The sequence below is a fragment of the Cydia splendana genome, chromosome 13 (assembly GCF_910591565.1).
Source record: "Cydia splendana chromosome 13, ilCydSple1.2, whole genome shotgun sequence".
NCBI lineage: Eukaryota > Metazoa > Arthropoda > Insecta > Lepidoptera > Tortricidae > Cydia > Cydia splendana.
In genome coordinates this window covers 10934024-10956034 of record NC_085972.1, presented here as the reverse complement: position 1 = coordinate 10956034, position 22011 = coordinate 10934024, and the positions used below count along the sequence as shown (strand labels likewise).

General features: G+C 37.2%; 1 protein-coding gene across 1 annotated transcript in view; it reads left to right on the top strand.

Moving 5' to 3' along the window:
- Window positions 1-22011, top strand: part of LOC134796030 (transducin beta-like protein 2) — a 93548-nt gene that overhangs the window by 58473 nt on the left and 13064 nt on the right. Inside the window, exons 4-5 of the mRNA XM_063767946.1 lie at window positions 12418-12790; window positions 15810-15998. Of these exons, the coding sequence (XP_063624016.1) occupies window positions 12418-12790; window positions 15810-15998 (562 nt within the window). The remainder of the gene's footprint in view (window positions 1-12417; window positions 12791-15809; window positions 15999-22011) is intronic.

The window sequence follows — 22011 nt, the reverse complement described above, 5'->3', positions numbered from 1 at the left end:
GGTTACCTTATCATTCGGTAACCCTATCATACTGTTACCTGATTGTAATGGTAACCTTATTGAAACGGTAACCCTAACCTTTAACCGAGTTAATCTCAAAACCCCATCGCGATAGGGTTTTTGTTAAGGGTTTTTAACAGGTTTTCATTCAGTTATGGTAACCTTTATTATCGGTTGCTTACTGGTTTGCTACATTAAAGTAGTTTTAGTGATGTGCCGTCAGAACTAAAAAAAATACTAAAAAAATTGTTTATTTTATTTACTTTATTTATATTTTGTTGATTTTATTGACTTTATTTATTAAATTTATTTAATTTAGTTTATTTATTTAATTTATTGAATTTATTTATTTTTTTGAATTTATTTAATTTAATATATTTAATTAGTTTAATTTGTTATATTTATTTAATTTATTTAATTTATTTAATTTATTTAATTTATTTAATTTATTTAATTTATTTAATTTATTTAATTTATTTAATTTATTTAATTTATTTAATTTATTTAATTTATTTAATTTATTTAATTTATTTAATTTATTTAATTTATTTAATTTATTTAATTTATTTAATTTATTTAATTTATTAAACTTATTTAATTTATTTATTTTAATTATTTTAGTTGTAATATAATAATATTTATAATAAGAACACACCACACAGGTAGGTATAAAGATAAACAAAGGAAAGGCAAAAAAACTTGTTTGTGCTGGAGGCTTCATAGACCGCCCATGCCAACCTCGGTTATTCAATAATAAGTTGAATTTAAGTGTGCGTAAAGATTACAATCGTTTGAACTGGTCAAAAACCTCATAATGAGGTAACTGAATAGACTGGGTTTTTATTTCGGTTACCGGTAACAGAGGTTAACTCGATCTGATACGGTTACCGAATCAAAGTGTTACCTTATTAAGCGGTTACCGTTATGGTAGGGGTTTTTATAAACACCTCTAAAATAACCCTATGAAAAACCCCGGTTAAGGTAACCGGTTCCTGTCCCTGGTTGGGAGTCGCGCGGGACTTTTATTCATCGCGATTCTAGCGTCTACTGCTACTGTTTGAAGTTGACGCTATTGTGGCTTTGAAAGTGAATCTTCCTAAATATTTTCACACTCTCCGACGCCGATGCATGCGCTGCGCACGCAAGCACGAGGTATGTATAACAAAATAAACAAATAGTTATCTAATTTCTTATCTATGTTGTTTGGTTATCGTTAGGTTTATCATGCGAGCAGCTGTAAATAGACGTTTGAACGTATTTGCCCTCCAGTAATTTATATAGTCTTTGAATCAATTCACAGAGCTTCCTTAAACCGTCTCTGAATGATCTCAAAAGTAGGTCGCATAATGATATCTTCCATTAAAATATTTATGCAAAATAGTCGTGCACTCTGCATGTTATACGAGTACATACATATAAAATATAAATAAAAGAGTGTCTGAAAGCTTCAGCTCTGCTTGGTAACTTATACGAATTCGCAGACGGATTCACCTTTCTTTGAAAGTGACTATATAGGCAAGTTGTAAATCATTTGTCTCTTGTTTTATGGCAAGTTAAGGTCTCTTAAAAAGCTATCTTAACAATTTTAACAATATTCTTAAACTAAGCGCCAGCTGATTTTAGTCACGTTTAGTTTTTGTAAGGGCAAGTTGTAAAAAATGGAGTTGGGTCCATCCTGGATATTAGCCAGATGAATATTCTTTTCAGTTCACTGGAACTTGGCTTGCCCTCATTACCATGAGACAGACCATTTGCAAAAAAAAACACCGCACAAAATATTATCTATATACCTAGTATTTATCTGTTTGAAACTTCGTGCTTGTACAAGTGCATTGTTACATTGACGTGGGGCCTATACTTGGTTCGAACTCTGTTGTTTATGTTATGAGGCTATACAGCCTTTTGTTTGTGTGAACAGCCTGATGTTTAACTACCTCGTAATAGCTTAGAAACCTGACGAAAGTCATGCATTACTTTAGCTTAGTACTCAGAACATTTATAATAGATTTTTTTTAAGCTGACCGTTTAGGACTATGAGAGCTCATAGGTCAGCTTAAAAAAATTCAACTGTACTAATGAGGCAGATGACCTGACGTAAAGATAATCGAGATAAATTAGTCGCTAACAAGCACTATGTCACGTCATGTTATTTACGCTAAACTCCGTTTATGACGAGTACAAAAGACTGACCTCTAAGCCCAAGCCGGCTTGTTTTTGTATCTGGCTATCATCAACAATATTTTGATCGCGGTGACGTTTATCCACTAGCGCGTGTTTGGCGGAGTATTGGCCGACCCGACCTTCAAGTCCGTTGAGATTGGTTTGACCAGAAATAGAAAAATAAAGCAAGCCACGCCTCATTTTCGTCATTTCTTGCCAATTGTAGTTCGCTTTCGTGAATGCACAATTCTGTGGGTAATACGGTATGACACATCATCTTTATTTCTTGGATCAGACGACCAACTTTTGCGCCGAGAGGAGCCCCTTGGTGAATAAAATAGTATCTAGGTATGTATTATATTTTGTGTAAAAATGCTTACGGGTTTTTTCGTTAGTTTCACTTTCCGCATCCTACTTGCAGTCTCGCTAATCGTTACTACGACTTACTAGCTAGTGCTAGGAAAACCATTAGGTGATATGATAATGTTTCAGGAAGTACTTATTAAAAATTTGTTCATAATTCTGAATCAAAATTTAAATAAATAATATCAATGAATAAGTTTATATGTTGAGATGTTTGGATATTAGGATGTTTGTTGCTCAACCATCAGACCATCACTCAAAAATGACTTAACGCATTTGTATCAAAGCCACACAGATAGTTGATTATTATTACCTGCAATAGCTGCAATAAGACATAGAAAGTATCCATTTTAGAAGCTGCTTATTCACAACACGATTATTTCATTCAATCATCCATTACAGAAAAACATTCGCTTCAACTCCTCTCGATTTGACGCAATGTAGTGAAATACGCATTAAATATAGCAAAGCCGAAAATAGGTGGGCGTCATAACGTAAACGCATGTTCAGGCAGAGCATTGGCCTCAGATGAAAAGTTGGATTTCATTCGTTAATAGATCAATTAGTACCAGTTAACGCGTGCTGGGGGACGGTGTATTAACAGAATTGTGCCCGTTGTTTTAGTCCCGTTTAACCTTGTAACAATTTCATAATTAGCACAGTTAAAAAAGTTTTTACATACTAAATAATATAATAACATAATTACGACCGAGTTTCAGTTAATATTTATTTAACTACATACTTAACTGCAGGATTTGTACCTACTTAATAATTGAATATTCAACAAAATTACGTGATAGTGCATGCTGATTTATAATTCATTTATAATATCAAATTCAATGTTATGTATGAAACTAAGCGAGTGCATAAGTATGTATACTCGTATTTCCATGTACATTTACAGGGTGCCTCAAAAATACGTTGTATTTATTGCTATTTTTGTTTTAGTTGTTGTAAAAGACGTGTAACTTTTACAAAATGTCATATAAAATAAAACTACAATCATATAACTGAAATAAAACATTATTTTTCAAAATACATATTCTCCTTCGGCTTTGATACTCAAACGCGAAGCTTTGTAAAAATTATCAACAATATACACATAAAAAAAATATCTACGGATTTGTGGACCACCTCGTATTTGTAATTCAGTTCCAATAATAGGGTACAGTACAATCAAACGAAAATTGCCCAAAAACGTGACCTATTTTACGCATTTATTTCTAAATTGTTTAATCAACTGTCTGTATGTAGTATGTAATGCGGATTGCGGTCAAATACTACGCATAACCTTTTATACTATTCTAGTAAATATGCCCTATTTCCTAATTGTTATTTAATAATGGCCAATTAAGATAAATCATTAGTATTGGGTTCATACTAGATTTGTGAATAAATAGAATTATTAATTGAAACAGGAATGCTACTATGCTAATTATAATTTGGAATCGTTTACTGATTACTGCTGATGAATTAATGATGTTCGAGAATAAGAAAGTTTGTATTTATTATTTTTCACCACATTAGCTCGGAAAGGCTTACTTTGCACTTCAAAAACTGATAGCAAAGTTGCATTTTATTCACATGTGAGACAAAGTAATCAAATGCAAATTTTGAGTTGTTTTCTTATGTTTGCTGGTAGAATTGACTTTTAAATGATGATTTTGGATGATAAATATTTAATAAGATTCATTTGGATTTGATTTTGTTTGATATATTACATTTAATATTGGCTTCGGGTTGGTTTGGTGAAAAATTTTGTGTTTCACTCGGGGGCAAATTTTGTTTAACGCTCGTGCTTTGAAACCCTCGCAACGCTCAACATTCCATTTTTCGAACCACTCGCTACGCTCGTGGTTCAATTTTGGAATCTTTCGCTTGCTCGGGTATCAATATTAGCACGAGCGGTTAAACAACAACTTTGCCCCCTTGTAAAAGAAATAACTATTTCCTTGCCTCCTTTACCTACTGAAAACAAATTAGTTAGGTATCTACTTACCAGTTACTTACATCATTTGAATATTTTATACATTATTTATTTTATGTAGATTACTTTATTCGTTGTAATACTACTCAAAAAGAATGCAATCATTTTTGTTTCAATTTATAAACTACAAAACAAAAATGGCGAAATGCCAATGTCAACGGATGTTGTTCTATTATATCCTGTATTAATCACAATCAATGAGATTTAAATTACGTAAATAAAACGTGTATCCATTCACGAAAAGGTATAAACATATGTGGGTGTCTCAATTTCTTTGGCACGCTCTGACTCTTTGGCGCTGAAACGGCTTGAAAAATAATTATCACTTAAGAGGTTGTAGTCATACGCTCATACGGCCCGATTCTAACTTTAATATACGTCAAATATTAGGTCTAGATACGATTTGGATCGGATATGTCAGTGCCAAAAGTGACGTTGAGTTTGAAGAAACGTCACTCTTGACACTGACATATCCGATCCATATCGTATCTAGACCTAAAACATATTTGACGTATATTGAAGTTAGAATCAGGCCGTAGTCATGTGTCAGCTGAAAAAGGTTGCTGGGCAAATCCCTCCCTCTAGGATCTCTACAGCGACTGGCCCTGCTCTACACTCATCCAACTGTATGTTGTTATCTCTTGGTCAGACCGTTGATTTTGCTCTTCAGGTCCTACAACTACCACCATTACGACCACACCACACCACGACTTCCAGAACACAGTTAAAGCGTCATTAAATTGGTCTCATTCGTGATAGTTTACATACATAGGCAAGTCTTTAGGTACTTGGTGACTCATATTAGTGCAGATGTGGTAGGAAAAGTGCGAGCAAGAAACACACGTGGTATGAAAACGATGCCGTGTAACGTGATCCCATTATTACTCATTCATTTCTTTGTCACAGTCTTTTGTCCACTTTATGTTATGTGGCCGTGACTAACATAATTTATAATTATTATTCTAAGTATTAATAATGGAGCGGATCGAAACTCTCGCATTAATTGTATGATTTGTATGCCACGCTACTTAATTCTTGTATGTAAGTACATACTTACTTACTCCATTTACGTTCCTGGCGCTGCAAAAACTATCGCGGGTGTGAGTGGGGGACATGACTGTTTACATTAAGATTGTCTGTCACCACAGATCATTTACTCATACCTAAATTTTCGTTTTCCTTGTGAAACAGGAAAGATATATGGAAGACATATATGAGACGACTTGCGGTCACCAGTCACCGTATTTAGAGCTTTCATTCTAGTTTACTTGGATAATTTGAGATTCTTCCACGGTTATGGCTCGTAGCGTAAAATTTTTCAAATTAAATTCAAATCTATTTATTTTGTACTTGCATACATATTGTATAAGAGCGAGCCTATATGTGGTTAATGTGGTGACTGCGAGTCTTTAGGTGACGTTCGTATGGGAAATGCACTAAATGCAGCTGCATTACTGTTGCTACATTACTGCAGCGGTCTTTACGTGGGCGCTGATTGAAATGAAATGATTTCAAGAAAATTTACAGATACAACGGTGATACCAATGCCACTGCAGTAATGTCGCAACAGTAAGTAGTGGAGCTGCATTTGGCATCCGAATATCATCTGTAGTGTGGTGACACGACTATAATAGGTGCCTCTGAAGAAGAGAAGAAGAATACTGCTGCGAAGTATAGAGCTCGTCAGCAATGAGTATGGTCTTAAAATCAACAGACGGAAGACGAAGTTGATGTTTATTGATCGTCCTGGTAAAACGCAGAGAACAAACGGAGTTGCACTGGTGAAGAGTGCCCACAATCGTCAGCCATGAGGGTACGACGAGGAAGAAGAAGGGTGGTGACCCTTGCATACTTGTAGTCTATAGGTATGTATCTCGCACACACGCTGCTCTTCCCGCTGGCTTTCGTCAGACAATTGCTAATCTGGATAGATAATATAATAATATTGCCTCGATTACCTAATGAGAAGTATCCTAGTGTTATGTCTTACTATGCGAGGTCATTTCCAGTAGTTCCGTAGAATTCATACGTACATGTAATCTCAACGTGTCAATTCTTAACTATAAGATTAATTATAATCTCTATTTCTTAACCATATGATTAATATAATCTATATTTCTTAACCGTTTTCTATAGAACTTTTTTTAATAGGAAGTAGATACTTGCACTGCCTACTTCCCATCTTAGGTACTTGGTTGTTCACTGCGGATGAGCGTAAATATGAAGTAATAGCGAATATTACGTAACGAATGGCGATCATTTAATCTGTACTAGTTATTAATTAGGTACCTACAGCCCTACGTCGTAGACGCAGAGTAGGTAATAAAATGATTGCGCGGCACATTACAAAATGAGCGTAACGTTTCTTAATGTTGGTTTTTTCGACTAATTATATCATTATGTTCATATTTTTTCGTCAGATGCTGTCATAGGTACATTGACCTATATTACGCACATGGATTTAAATATTTTTTCTGAAGTTGTATCACTTCCTCATACATCAGTTTCAACAATGGCGATTTTAGATCATTGTGTTTTTTCTAAACGAGTGTTTTTTTATTGTCGATTAATTAAATAAATCTAAATTAATAGAACTCATATGAGAACGATAATATAATTTCATCCAATTAAATGTAGGTAAAAAGAGGCGAAAATTATATACATACCTACTTGCAGTGTTTATAATGTTTTAGATCATGTCATGTGTCTGTACTCTGTACTATTATTTAATTTTAATGTTTGTTTATTTGGTTTATAGAAATGTAGGTTGTGCGTGATAAGATCAGTCGATTAAGAGCGATAAAAAAGTACACACTCGAGTTTCACCGACGGCCGTCTAGAATAGGTCACCCTCGAAACATAATGTACTAAATCATACCTGATTAATACAATCGGATGGCCACGAACTAACAATCAATAAACACGACTTGTTTACAAACAGTCACATTGTTACTCATACGTGGAAGGTTAAGAATTAATAAGCTTGTTAATGTTGACCTATGTTTTGTTTCGTAAATTATATAATACGGACAATCTCTCAGCTATATTTATAAACTTTAGCACAGTTTTTTAGGTATATACATTTGAACAGACATTGAACGGTAGCGTTGATCCTGAGTTGTTGAAGGCGAGTTGGTGAGTCACGCGGTGATAAGACTCATTGTGTTAGCCTAATCATTTGTATAGCGATACGTTTCGCTAGTCTATTTGCAAGATCGTGAAGTCAGACCAGTAATCCACTAGGCCTTGGTCTGCCTCCATATGAATAGACAAATCAGGCCACGTACATAATCGGCCTCTTAAACGAGCGCTTCAACATTTCTCGGATCGATTACTGTGATTTACTTGTTACTTTTTCCAGCTCTGACAGTATTGCATTGCATGTTACCTGACTTCTCACGGGCTGTCGGTCGTGAGCATTGCGAAAGGCACGAATGTCTAATTTTTGTTTCACAAATTCCGATAACTTTATAAACAATTGCTTATTGGTGGTATTGTTTTTAAAAAACATCACGTTTCGGGAGCCCGTATCTGATAAAATTGTGTATTATAATAAGAAACAGAGATTAGGATGTTCTTTGTTTTGGTATCATTGATGATGCGCTTGTTTGTGTTGTGATGTCAGTTCTTGCCTATGCTGTATTTTACAGGGATAATACGATTATGTATGTGCATACTTCCATGAATTATTTAAATCGAAATAGTTCTTTGTTGGCAACAGGATCTGACGTCGGTAGGTACATATTTAATACTGGATGCACCATATTGTAGGAATAAAACTTAAGCTTCATAATGTATGATGGCAATAGAAAAGGGTAGGTACTTCAGTTAGCACTAAATATTTTACAAAGTCTATTCAGGGTAATTTCTTCTAGTTGCGAGTGCTTTATAATTTTTTGCCTACTCAGAACATTCAGTTCAGCAACAATAAGTAGTTGGCATAACGTTTACGCTATCCAGGCAACTAGCGTTACTTGCTACTTAAAAATGTTACTTTTCTATCATTGTGTCAGTATATCAATGCAGATTTATGTCATTGTTGGCACGATCACAAGATTTCTCTGCTTTACAGCGGTAATCGAGCTCTCGAGCCTCAATGCTGCGTAGTTCCCATCATTATCACTAAGAAAACTGCTCGGTGTACTCAATTTCTGAATGCGATATGAAAAGAATAAGCAAGGTTATATGTTGTCTCGGTTTTTAGGGTTCCGTACCCAAAGGGTAAAACGGGACCCTATTACTAAGACTTCGCTGTCCGTCCGTCCGTCCGTCCGTCCGTCCGTCCGTCCGTCTGTCACCAGGCTGTATCTCACGAACCGTGATAGCTAGACAGTTGAAATTTTCACAGATGATGTATTTCTGTTGCCGCTATAACAACAAATACTAAAAACAGAATAAAATAAAGATTTAAATGGGGCTCCCATACAACAAACGTGATTTTTGACCAAAGTTAAGCAACGTCGGGAGTGGTCAGTATTTGGATGGGTGACCGTTTTTTTTTTTTTGCTTTTTTTTGTTTCCGACTCGCACTTGCCCGGTTTTTTTTTTCATATATTTTTTTACATGAAAATAGTTTGCATCATCGATAGCGATCATAATATTCATATTACCTCGCTTTGTCTGCTGTGACCTCAGTGCCTTCATGTTGCGACTATCATTAAAATTTTATTTTAACGAATGCTTAAACATAAACACTCCTACTTATTTTTTCAATAAAAACGTGGAAAATTAGCTAGTTGGATCGTTATTGAATAGTAATAAATATTTGTTAGCCAATGTCGCATCGCCCCTCACAGTTTCGACCCTTGTACGACCTCAAACTGTTCACTCCTCACCTCAAACTTCATTGTCGTAAGGTTAATATTACCATAAGACATCGTCTGAAAAACAGTTGCATTAAAAATAAAATTTGAGTACATACCTACCTATTTTTTTAGGTATATTTAGAACGAGTAACAGTATCCAAAAACCGCCTACAGTTCTGACGTGAACCAACCTAATTTAAGGGCTCTTAACGTTCGTGAAAAGAATACGCAAATTAGACCTGTGTATGAACCATATCTGACATTTGTTTACTTATACTTGGCATGACCGCCGGGGTCAAGTTGTGCTAGGGACGAGTACGGTCGAGACAGAATGTTTTATGAATGAGCCGGTTTAATGCAACCATTGAACGCGAGGAAAACGGGCGGCAAACCTTCCTGTATCTAAATATATTTTCGAGGCTGCGCGTACGACGATCCTCTGAACTCGGCACATGCACAGCAGCAAGCCATTGTTCGCTGGAGGCTAGAGCACAGATCACTTACCCGTTAGATCGAGCATGTAAGGGCGCTTCGCTAGGTACAGTTACAGTCACCTGCAATAATATGTTATTCTTCAAAGGCCGCAAAAATATGTGACCCGCTCTTATGGCTCTACAAATAAGATCGTGTCAGATATTTTTGCGGCCTTCGTTGTGTAACATATTATTGCAGGTGACTGTACAACCAACGAACTGACCAATAGTGTCGTCAGCTGTCAACTCATAACTATCAAACTTTTCGTACAAATTATAACGAACTACGGTGAGGCTATTAATGCGGTTTGGAGCGAATTGCTCTAAAACTTCGTGATTACGACGCATTGCGCATTGATGAATGCCTCTAGAGAGGCAAATTTAAGTTATGTGTGCGCATATAAAATATTAGCAAATTGGGTTCCAGAGATAAACATGAGCTGTTGTAAGTAGTGTGAAACATTGCCAAATGCAACTGAATGGTGCAGCCCGTAGCGTCACATAAATACAAGATCATCTAGCGCTGCGTCTTACGTAAGCGAACAACTCGCGAACCCAAGGCGTTCGCGTTCGCAACGAGATCGCCCACGTAGGACACTTTTCTATAGGTATCAAGGGGCCCACTAATTAACAGTCCGCCGGACGGTATCGGCCTGTCAGTTAGAACAAAATTTTGACAGTTCCGAACAACTGACAGGCCGATACCGTCCGGCGGACTGTTAATCAGTGGGCCCCTTAAAAGGATTGATTCACCCCGCGCCGCATCGCTTCGCTTCGCGTTCGCGTGTTGTTCGCCTACGTAGTACGCTGCGTAAGAGTGGTGCATGCTTCGTAATACGAGTCTATTGGAGGCAGTCCGTGCATGCATGTAGGCTGTGTTGTATGATTTTGCCACTTTTCACAATAAACGTACTTGGGCTTACAGTCGTGACCCCGATGACGCAAGTCAATTAAAACTACGCCTCGGTTTCCGTGTAGATAACTGGATACGTCTGTCGTCTATCTGTAGGTAAGGCGCGTGTCGTCGCAATCTCGCTTCGTGCTGTAATTCATGCTATTGTTCATGCACACTTGGTGACTAATTATCGACGAAACTTTGAACTCTTTTACACTCTTTTTGCGACGCGTGCTCCTCTATAACAGCCGACTGTTAATTCGGTAACTATGTATATGAAAACTATAGGGTATGTCCCGTAATGTTTTTACACTAATCACATTTATATTGTGGGTAATAAATCTATAAAATATGTTTTCATTTTACTTACAACATGAACTAGACTAGACTACTTACATGACGACAATTCAATCGCCTGTTATATAACTTTACTACATACCTAAATACTTGTTATGGCATTTCTGAAGCTATTGTCTTCTATAAAAAGAGATTAATATTCATTCACAATTAATTTACTCTTCCTAGATGCTAACACATAGATTCAAAAACCAAATCGCTGTGAGATCTTTCATAGTAACAGACAAGTCATCATCAGTTCCGCTAACTGTCGAATGACGGTGAAAACGGAGATCTATTGAATAAAAACTGCCTGCTTTCATGGTACACATACAAGCCCTGTTTTCACTGTCAGTTAAACTGTTAGCTCTAACCGTTGTCTGTGACCCGCATAACAAAGAAGATTGCGTTCAAGCAACTCATTGTTATTAAGATTTACATACTGACACTGAACACAAATAACTACTACAACACATAAAGACTAGGTATATACTGTGTATCTTTAGGTATGTACTTAAATAAAGTAAATAAAAAATTTGTACATTTTCGGATAGTTATTACATTTATTGATTAACCAACCAAATACAAAGCCACCTGGATATGTCAGTGAACGACCTGACTTTAACCTACATTATTTGATCACGTAATGTTTTCATCTACCCTCAACTGGCTTAAGAAGCCATTTGAGGGTAGATATTGTTTACTCTTTTTTAAATACCTAAAGATACAGACTATAGGGGTAGGACTATATTTTTATGTTTCACTGTTTTGTATAATTTTCTATTTTGTGTTTGTGCTCACGAATAAATTATTTCTATTCTATTCTAAAGTAGGTGTTAATTATTTATACAAACTTTGGCATTGAGATGTCCTTTAAAATGGAAGTGTCTGAAAAATACGTAAAATGTCTGGCAGGAACCATTAATCTATTACTTAGAGCTGATAAGATATCTCGGGAAGCCCTATTTACGTGTTGCGTTGTAATGTTGTCAAATATAGTAGATATTAGACCTACTTATGTATTGTGTCTGCCGTCTAAGACAATACATGTTTGTTCATTTTGTGATAATTGTTGTTGCTATCACAAGTACACATTGTGTCTCATTATTGTTAGTACAGTTACCACCCGGGATTGTTATGCCGTGCAGGGTTCTTGCTAAATTGGAAATTCTATAGCGTAAGTATTGAACAACCAATTTAGCTAGGACCCTAAATGGCGCAACAATCGCCGAGCGTGATGGTACCTAAGATATTAATTGGCTAGTCGTTGCACTCGTTGCATATGTACTACGTCCCTTAGCTTAAACAAGCTTGTAATCGGCGTGCAGTGTCAATTGACATGTTTGTCACGCCACTCTTTGTATACTTACAATTTATGTCTTAAATTTTGTCCCACAGGTACACGACTCAAACGTCGTTGGCTTTGGCATATCCAGCAACGGAAAATTCATGATGTCATGTTCCTCGAAAACTGACATGGTAATTTGGGATTTGAAAGGCCAAAAACTAGACACTCTCGACACTTATTTGATGAGTACATACTCTGCCAAAATATCTCCATGTGGCCGTTTCGTGGTCGCCACGGGACAAGTGACGGATATCAAAGTCATGGAAGTCTGCTTCACAAAGAACGGAGAGTACAAACAAGTGACAAAGGCTTACGATCTCACCGGCCACTCGTCGGGTATATACGAAGTTGCCTTCGACGTGGATACTTCGCACGTCGCCACCATATCGAAGGATGGCACGTGGAAACTATATCATACAAAGAGTGAGTATATAACTTGAACTGCGTAGTTACTTATCGTATGCAATTTACGTATACATAATATATAAGTACGTGAGGATAACGGATGACGAAATCATGTGTCAACCCGAAGACGTTGTTCCCCGGCGAATGAATATGAATGTTTAGTGGGAAATACATTAATGATATTGGTCGATTATAGACTTATAGTACGTCGCGGGTCAGCCCCACGCGGATATTCAACCGGTCCGCGACGTACAATTTTACTGCGTGGAAACTAAACGCTTAAGGAAATCTTTATGTTATCTATTATACTCGTAATAATCGCTTGTTACGTGTCTCTGACGTGTACGGCCAATACGCTAAAGCGGTCAAGTATTAGTGGGTGTAGTCACGAAGATTTTAACAATATGTACCATGCAATTTTTATACATACTTTGTAACAATTGTAACAACTTTTTATTATGACTTTGTAGCTGCAGCTCCGTATTCTAAAATTGGCAAACATTGTGCATCATCTAGATTAATTTATTGTTACACTTATTAGTTACTACTTATTTGACACAACGACGTCGTACGAAATAATATTTCACGCACACTCCGCACAGCGGGCGTCGTATAAATATTTGGAATAGTTTCCATTCAAAAAACTTCAAAACACATGTTGTTGCTATTCCGTAAAACCTCCCAACTATAATACTTAGTATTACTGCCCCAACTATTTATTTTACAGTAGAAATAAACTTCAACTCATGTCACGCATGATTGGCGTGAATAATAATATCATTATGATTAAAGCTGTTAAGAAAATTAGTTAAAAGGAATATACAAAGGTAATAACGAGGTGTGTTTTTAGAAGTTTGACTTTCTGTTCTGACTGAAGGAGTTTTAAGATTATTTTGATATGTAGTCCTGTGCCCTGTTTAATAAAAGCTTGTAACTTGTAATACAAGTGGAAGTCCCTTTTTTTGTTAGAAAGGGACTTACAAGTTACAAGCTTTTGATAAACGGGCCACTGGTCACTACATTTAGGAGTAGCTTTGACACGAGTAGGTAATTAAAAAACAAGTATAGATAATTCGTCAAATGCGATTAGTTTACGACTACTGTACTTTGTACATACTGTATATCCGTTAGACTTTGACTCACCGCCGATTAACGAAAGTTATCATACCAAATATCTAAATGACGTGATGTTACTTAAATAGATCATTAACATCACTAATTTCTAAATTAAACACAGATAAGCGATCCGTTTATTTATTTGGATACAAAGTTCAGGCTTGTTAATATGATGGTATTACGCTACGCCACAATACAATTCAAGTTAAAATTGGTACTCCTGACATAGGAAGTGACATAAAATTTGCTTTTTTTAATGAGGTAATTGAGACATCTACATATGGAAATGTGAACGTGATAATTTTCTTATGTAGTTGTTGTTTTATTTATTCGACTTCCTATGATAAAACTGGCCAAAGAACTTTAAAATTGTGACTGGGCTCAGGCATTTTAGGCACTCTCATAGTTACCTCACCGGCAATAATATCTTGCACAACGAAACTTGCAAAGATATCTGACACAATTTGTAAAGTCATAAGAGCACGTTATATTTTTAAGCAGTTTACTGTATAATTTTAGGTGACTGTATTTGAATAGTTGGAGTTTAATATTTAGATAGGTAGACTCTTTGCCTTATTAGTTATTGCAATAGTACAACTTATCTTGAACGTCGACCTTTTAAGTACTTTATTTTTTATAGCCGCATTTAATCAATCTGATGCAATAGTCCAATTGCAAAAGTGACTTGAGTCTGACGAATACAGTCAACAATCAAAAGTAATGATGCTAATTTACATTGGAAAAGCGAGTTCAATAACACCTCGACAGCTATTCAAAATAGCCATTAGCACCTACGTGTCCAACTGTTGGGTGCAGACATCCTCTTCTCTTCTCTCAGAAACAATAATTTGACACTAGTGGTAGAATTGACAGGGTAACCTATGATGGCGCCATCTGCCAACTGACCAACAGTACCTGTATCTATCATATTATCACGCTAAGGAATCGCGTTTACCAATGATATGTATGTCATCGTAATTAGCCTTGTGAACGTAATTCTCTACTGTACATAAAGGTTTTCTACATTGAATTTTCCGGTTTAAGCATAGTAGGGTAAACCAAACTATTGAAGACACAATGTTTGTCCAAGCGATTTCAGATAATCCTAGCTCGCCTTGACCAAGCCCTGAGCTCAGTAAACACATTACTTACATACTTTAGTTCCGTTTAGATTAGAATATTCAATGGAAGTGTACATAGGATTCTAATGTACAGATGTGTTAGAGCAATATGCGTGGGATCTTCATACAAAAAAAATAGATACGTACAAATCATGTTACGTTGAACATGGTCATTCATACTGAACGGTTTTTACTATGGTACACTAAAAATAAACAAAAAGTCAGCTGTTTCACACAAAACTATAACAGGTAGTCGTGCTCGGCCGAAATGTGTGGAACAGCTGATTTTTTTGCGACGTCATGGTCGGATTTATAATAATAGGCGAGGCGTTTCAAATGGCCCTGCATGTGTGTTCCTGACTGATCTGTGCCGAATTTGAAGAGAAGAGAAGTCCTGTCTTACTATGTAGTATCTAAATATAAAGGTATGTGTACGAGCGTGATGGTTCAAATTCTTAGAAAAAATCACAATTTATGTATTATAAAATAATTATTAGTTAGTTTCATCTTATGACTGAAGATAGAGTGAAAGTTCAATAGTTTGATATAAATAAAGATGCCTAGAAGTACCATGAAATAATACATAATTAGGAACTTTTATTAGGATAAGCTTCATAAGCTTTGGATTTTTTTTACTTATTATTTTAGCTAAACTTACAATTTGTGGCATTTTGTCTTTAGCTACTTATGTAATTCAAACAATAAAGGATGTACAATCAAGTGTGAACCTACATATTTATGGCACTTTGGCTGTGTGGATGTATAATACCTTGACTACAAAATTAATCTTCGTGTTACAGTAAACTACGCCATCGGCGAGGGTCCCCACGTGCTAGAAACGGGCCGGTACACGCAGACGGCGAACCCGCCGTGCATCGCGCTGTCGCCCAACGCCGAAGTGCTGGCCGTGTCCGTCGACGGCTCGGTCGAGTTCTACGACACGTACACCGGCCAGCTGTACGACACCGTGGAGAACGTGTACACGGCGGGTATGTTCACTACACACTACACGTATACACAAGCCATTAGAAAACAGTAAACTACTCCATCGGGCGAGGGACCCCACGTGCTAGAAACGGGCCGGTACACGCAGACGGTGAACCCGCCGTGCATCGCGCTGTCGCCCAACGCCGAAGTGCTGGCCGTGTCCGTCGACGGCTCGGTCGAGTTCTACGACACGTAGATCGGCCAGCTGTACGACACCGTGGAGAACGTGTACACGGCGGGTATGTTCACTACACACTACACGTATACACAAGCCATTAGAAAACAGTAAACTACTCCATCGGGCGAGGGACCCCACGTGCTAGAAACGGGCCGGTACACGCAGACGGCGAACCGTCGTGCATTTTCATAATCGTATCTGGGAACATCGCGTGACCACATTGCCAAAACAATCTTTGACAAATGAGTGCGTTGTGCATCACCTTCTTCAGCCAGGCGTGGCTCACTCCGCGATTTCGTCGCTTTGCTACAGGTAGCTAAAAGTACATCCGTTCCACACCAATTTTGGGGAAAGCCATAAGCCGCGCGTGGCGCTGTCGCCATCTAGCGGCCATACCTGTGCTGATCGTAACAGACGCGTTTTATTAGAGAGTGAGTCTTCTGTACCTAGTACTATTATTTATTCTGTGCTTCAGCTAACGATTGCTTTTATAACATAACCATTTGCGCGTCCGGCTCGCGGAACGGTACGGTCTTTCCATATCTAAAACTTCTAAAAATTATACACTTGCCATAAGGTACATTTTATAAAAGCGACTTGTATAATTGGATTTCAGAACGTGCTGATCCAATTATTATACGATTCACATGCACGAAGTATAAATCTAGGTGAACTTGATTATGATGATCATTTCGATTGCCATGCGGAAAAACTACTATCTAATCACTAGTATTAAATCCGGCAAATTGAGGGGTATAATGCATATTATCTTCGACACAGTTTATTGTCTACAGCAGTGGTGGGCAAACTTTCTTCATGGGGGCCAGAATGTTTAGGAAATTTAAGTGGAGGGCCAGAATTGCAGCCAAAATTTATTTTGATTTGTGATAATCGTAGGCCAATGCCATATACTAATTATTTCATAGGACCGGCGGCGGGCCGGATAAAATCCATTCGCGGGCCGGAGATGGCCCGCGGGCCGTACTTTGCCCACCACTGGTCTACAGCTATTTTAACACCTGGTTTTTAGGGTTCCGTAGTCAAATACCCTTTCCTAAGCCTTATCGTTTTGCCATGTCCGTCTGTCTGTCTATCCGTCTGCAGCTTTGATCCGTGATCGATGGTGCTTGAAGGCTACAATTTGACATGGATATATAAATTATTCAAATTGTTGCCGACTACACTTTTTTTCGCTTTAACCCTATGGTATGGGGTGTCGTTCGATAGGTCTTTCAAAACGAATAGGGGTTTTCATAAACTATTTTTTGATATAGTGAATATTGTCGGAAACTGTTCAACCATGGGTCCTAAAAATTTAAAAATATCGTGAATGTAAAGCTTAATAAAGACTTTCAATGAAAACTATAGCGAACATAATCGGTTATGCCATATTTGAATTATCACTAAAACAAGTAGTTTCACTAGAGGTTGTTATGTTATTATACAGTAGGCGCTCGGTAATCCGGCGCTCGCCAATCCGGAACGTCCAGTAATCTGGCAGTTTTCGTCTTGGAACTTTTAAGACCGAGCCGTCCGAGGCCCTGATAAATTTACCGTCTTCTAAATATTGATTGATTTTATTTTACTTTGTCTTCACATTATCAGTCTTTATTATATGCAGCTCACTGTGTGCGGTATAATTTTAGCATGATCTTTCCGGTCTTAAGGCAGCCATGAACAAAGCCTCGTATGTTTTGTACAAACACGTAAATGTGATGGCGTAAACGGCCGTGACCACATGGCCCTCGGTTTGTACCAATATTTACCAGCAAACCGACGGATTACCTTATTAAGGTATATCGACAATCGGAAACTTGACTCGAGAAATCAATTTATTGCATCGAGCATCAAGCCGAAGTGTTGCAATTTTAGCCGGATTTTGAGTCTTATTACAATAAAAAGTTTTTATTAAGTACTAGATAATTCATAATTAAGGGAAAATCTTACACAAATCGAGTCGCTGACTTGACTAGATATGTTAAAATTTAAATACTTTAAAACAGAACTACGTGATAATTAAGCAGAATAGTTCGTTTTGAGCTTGGCGTTAGATTATGACGCACCACTACAGCAAATAAAGGAAGCTTTGGCGTACTGAAATCACACTGTGGCATATAAACACTATAAACAGTTTGCGAGCCAAGGATATTTCCTAAATCACGCGCATGCACACGCCGGCTTTAATATTCGCACTCGTATAATCCGACAAGAAATTGTAGAAAATAAATGAGGGCGCCACTTTTTACGTATCCGTCAAATTTTTGACGTAAAATGCTTAAACATGGCAAAAATTTAGTATGGATTTTTTTTGTTCCATTTTATTTAATTTCTACTATTTTATGTCGCACTATATATCAAATGAGACAGTCATTCGTTTGCGATGTGTGCCTTACACTTAGTACTTTTGTACAAAGGAAACCACTTTGCATTCGCTACTCTTCCCTCTTTCCTTTTTTGACATTATTCAGTAAAATTAACTTTTTTGATCAGTAGGTGAAATCCTCTAGGTTTTGGGGCTATGTAATCACACGAGCGTCACATATACGCACTGCTAATAATTTTTAGGTACGAGAATTCCCAGTGTAACAAAAATCGTCAAAACAAAGCTTGTGATCTCAAATCTTCTATTCTCCCTTCTCTATATATATTATTCTACACTGTTAAAAATTATGTAATTTTACATGCAAAAAAATTACATAATCCTGTAAAATTCCCGAAAAATCTGGGAAATTTACGGAAAAATATGATATTTTACGTAATTCTCGTAAAAATTTACTGCAAAAAAATGTTACAGGATTATGTAATTTTTTGCATGTAAAATTACATAATTTTTAACAGTGTATTGTGCTATTCTACCTTCCTACTGAAATGTACAACTCTATGATATCGACAAGTGCAACCTCCTTCATTGAGTCAATTATTTAATTATCACTCTTGGTATAAAATCGATACCTAGATAGACTAGCTATTGCTATTTCAGTTCATCGAATCTATACAATCATATCGGATAAAATGGTTCGCTTCCTGTAGCATCGGCAAAGTATTTATACTTATATACATAGGTAGTTGGAAGTATGTCTATAATTATACTTTTTTTTAAACAACCGGCCATAAAAGCTAAGTTTTTGTTGATGTATCGTGTTTGGTATCTTGATACCAAAACAGCCGTAATTGTTATTATACTTATGAATAATATAAAAAAGTCGATTGAATAATTCACGATTTATTTTAAGACTGGTATTGAAAAAACTAGGTGACCTAGATTGTACAGTCAACGTCAAACACAAGCCATATATTTTGGTGTATAGTGTGATGAGAAAATTTCTCAAAATATGACATCGGTTATATTTCCATTGTAATAAAGCAATATGTTTTGAAGTAATTTAGCGGATTTAGTACAGGGGGCCGATTTTTTAATTTCGATCGCTCGATTTCGTCACTCGAAAATCGGTGGAAAACGGCGAAATGCTAATTTTTGAAATACGAGCGATGGAAATTTGGAATCTATTTATTGGTATTGACCACTCGATTTCAATCCTATTAGTAGAATTTAAATGCCTAGTAGTGGAGATATTATTTAACGAAATACACGAAATCGAGTGGTCGAAATATAAAAATCAGCCCCCTGCTACCAACCTGCGCCCTAAGGGAGCGATTTGGTAACAACTCTTTACAAAGACTTATAAAAATGAATTAGGTACCTATATCCATACTACCCATACTATACTATATAATATTATATATATGCGAAAGTGTCTGTCTGTTACCTCTTCACGCTTAAACCGCTGTACTGATTTGGACAACATTTGTTATGGATTTAGTTTGAGCCACGAGAAGGGACGTAGGCAGGGCCGGATTAACCCTAAGTCAAAGTAGGCAACTGCCTAGGGGCCCCGCCTCGGCTAGGGGGCCCCGACGGCTCAGCGCGCACCAAAAAAAAAAATTGTTTCATAGGGTCAATTCACGAGTAAATTTTTTATTTTTAATAATAATGAGTACCTATGCTTTGTTATTGTTTTTTTTTGTTCCATTCTTTAATTGAATGAAACTGTAATCAAATTGAAGCAATACTTTCAGTTTACGGGGCGTATATGCGTACCTGGGGCCTGTTTCTCAAAAGCTTGTAACTTGTAATACAAGTGGAAGTCTCTTTCTAACAAAAGCTGTCAAAAAGTGACATCCGCTTGTATTACAAGTTACAAGCTTTTTGACGGAGAGCTACGGAAATAGGTTTGCAATTAATAGAGCAACGAAATCCCTCTAGTTAGTGTGCCATACTATCATTATTAATTAATCCGGGCACCTGTCAGCTGTTCAGCTCTTCGACCATTTTGAGAAACGGGCCCCTGTTGTAAAGATTTTCTGAAAAAATGTTAATATTTACTTTTTTCGAACAACCAACAACATCTGGGTTATTTCGACTTAAAATCACGAGGACTATTGATGAAAACAAAGAAAAAGTGTCCTTAGTTTTTCTTACGAATTTTCGGTGTCAGTTTAGTGGCGGTCCATACAAAATGTATGTATGTAAAAATGCGTCACAAAAGTGACCTTTTTTCGACGATTGGTTCATGTCAGAGCGCTGCTTCCTTACAGCTCGGCCTTCGGCGTCGCTTTTTAAGAAATATTAACATTGATTTCAGTAGCTTGGCCTTTTGCCTCGCATGAAAGCTCACTTCGCTAAAAGACGCTTCGGGCTTGTCGAGCAATGCGGAGATTGCTGAGCTCGACCTTCACTTCAGCCTCACTTTTTACCTCAATTTACCATTGGTTTGTGTTCGTTATCTGCTCTACTTCAGCTTAGCCTTTGGCCTCGCTGCGCCAAGCTCGGCCTGCGGTCTCGCTTTTTAATACAATGGAATATGGTTCGTGTCTGTGCTGAACTATGTACCTATCCTGAAGCACGGATTTGACTTCGCAGCATGAAAGCTCGCCTCACTGGGGTACTTCGGACTTTTAGGCCCAGGTGAAGATCGGTACCCGGCCTGGCCTTTTAACAGGCTTTTCACAATTTGCGATATTGTTAACAAAAAATTTCGCGCTCGCTGCGCTCGCGTTTTTGGTAGGTTTTTTGGTTGACCCTTTATCTATATGTTAACTTAACTGGTGAATTAATACAGTTAGACCAAGAAAAGTCTACAATGATTTTGATAGGATACGCGGTGCAAGTGTTATTTATACGTCATAATTTCATAGAAGTATGACGTTTAAAATAACACTTGCACTGCGTGTGCTATCAAAATCGTTGCAGACTTATCTTAGTCTAACTCTAATAATTTTAACATATGGAAATTCTTTATTACTATGTTGATTCTAATCATGTGGCTCGGCGTTTTGTCTTATGGTCGGACAATCGCTGAATTAATTAGCCTCGCAAAATATTAAATATTGAAAAAATCAACTTTGCGGCATTGAGCGTAGCCTCGCTTAAAATTTGCCATTAGAGGTAGATAGGAAAGTGACGCTCAAGCTCACAGCTTTGGTATTCCACTGGGAATTGGCCTTAAGCCTAAGGGCGATTGTGCACTACAATGAATTTTACTGTCCGGCAGTCCGAGTTTTCATGGTCCGATATGGCATGAAAAAAACGGATGATTGACTTGTGCACTTGTCCGTATTTTTACTCGCAGATGCGGCGCAGTGGCATGAAAAAAACGGATGATTGGCTTGTGCACTTGTCCGTCTTTTAACTCGCAGGTGCGGCGCAGTGGCATGAAACACACACCCCCCCCTAGCCCGCCCCCGCCCGGCCAAGTCATGAATAATACTAATTCCAGACACAGTGCACAAGCATAAACACGTTTTTCATAGCTTTCATCTCGGACCGGAAAAAAACT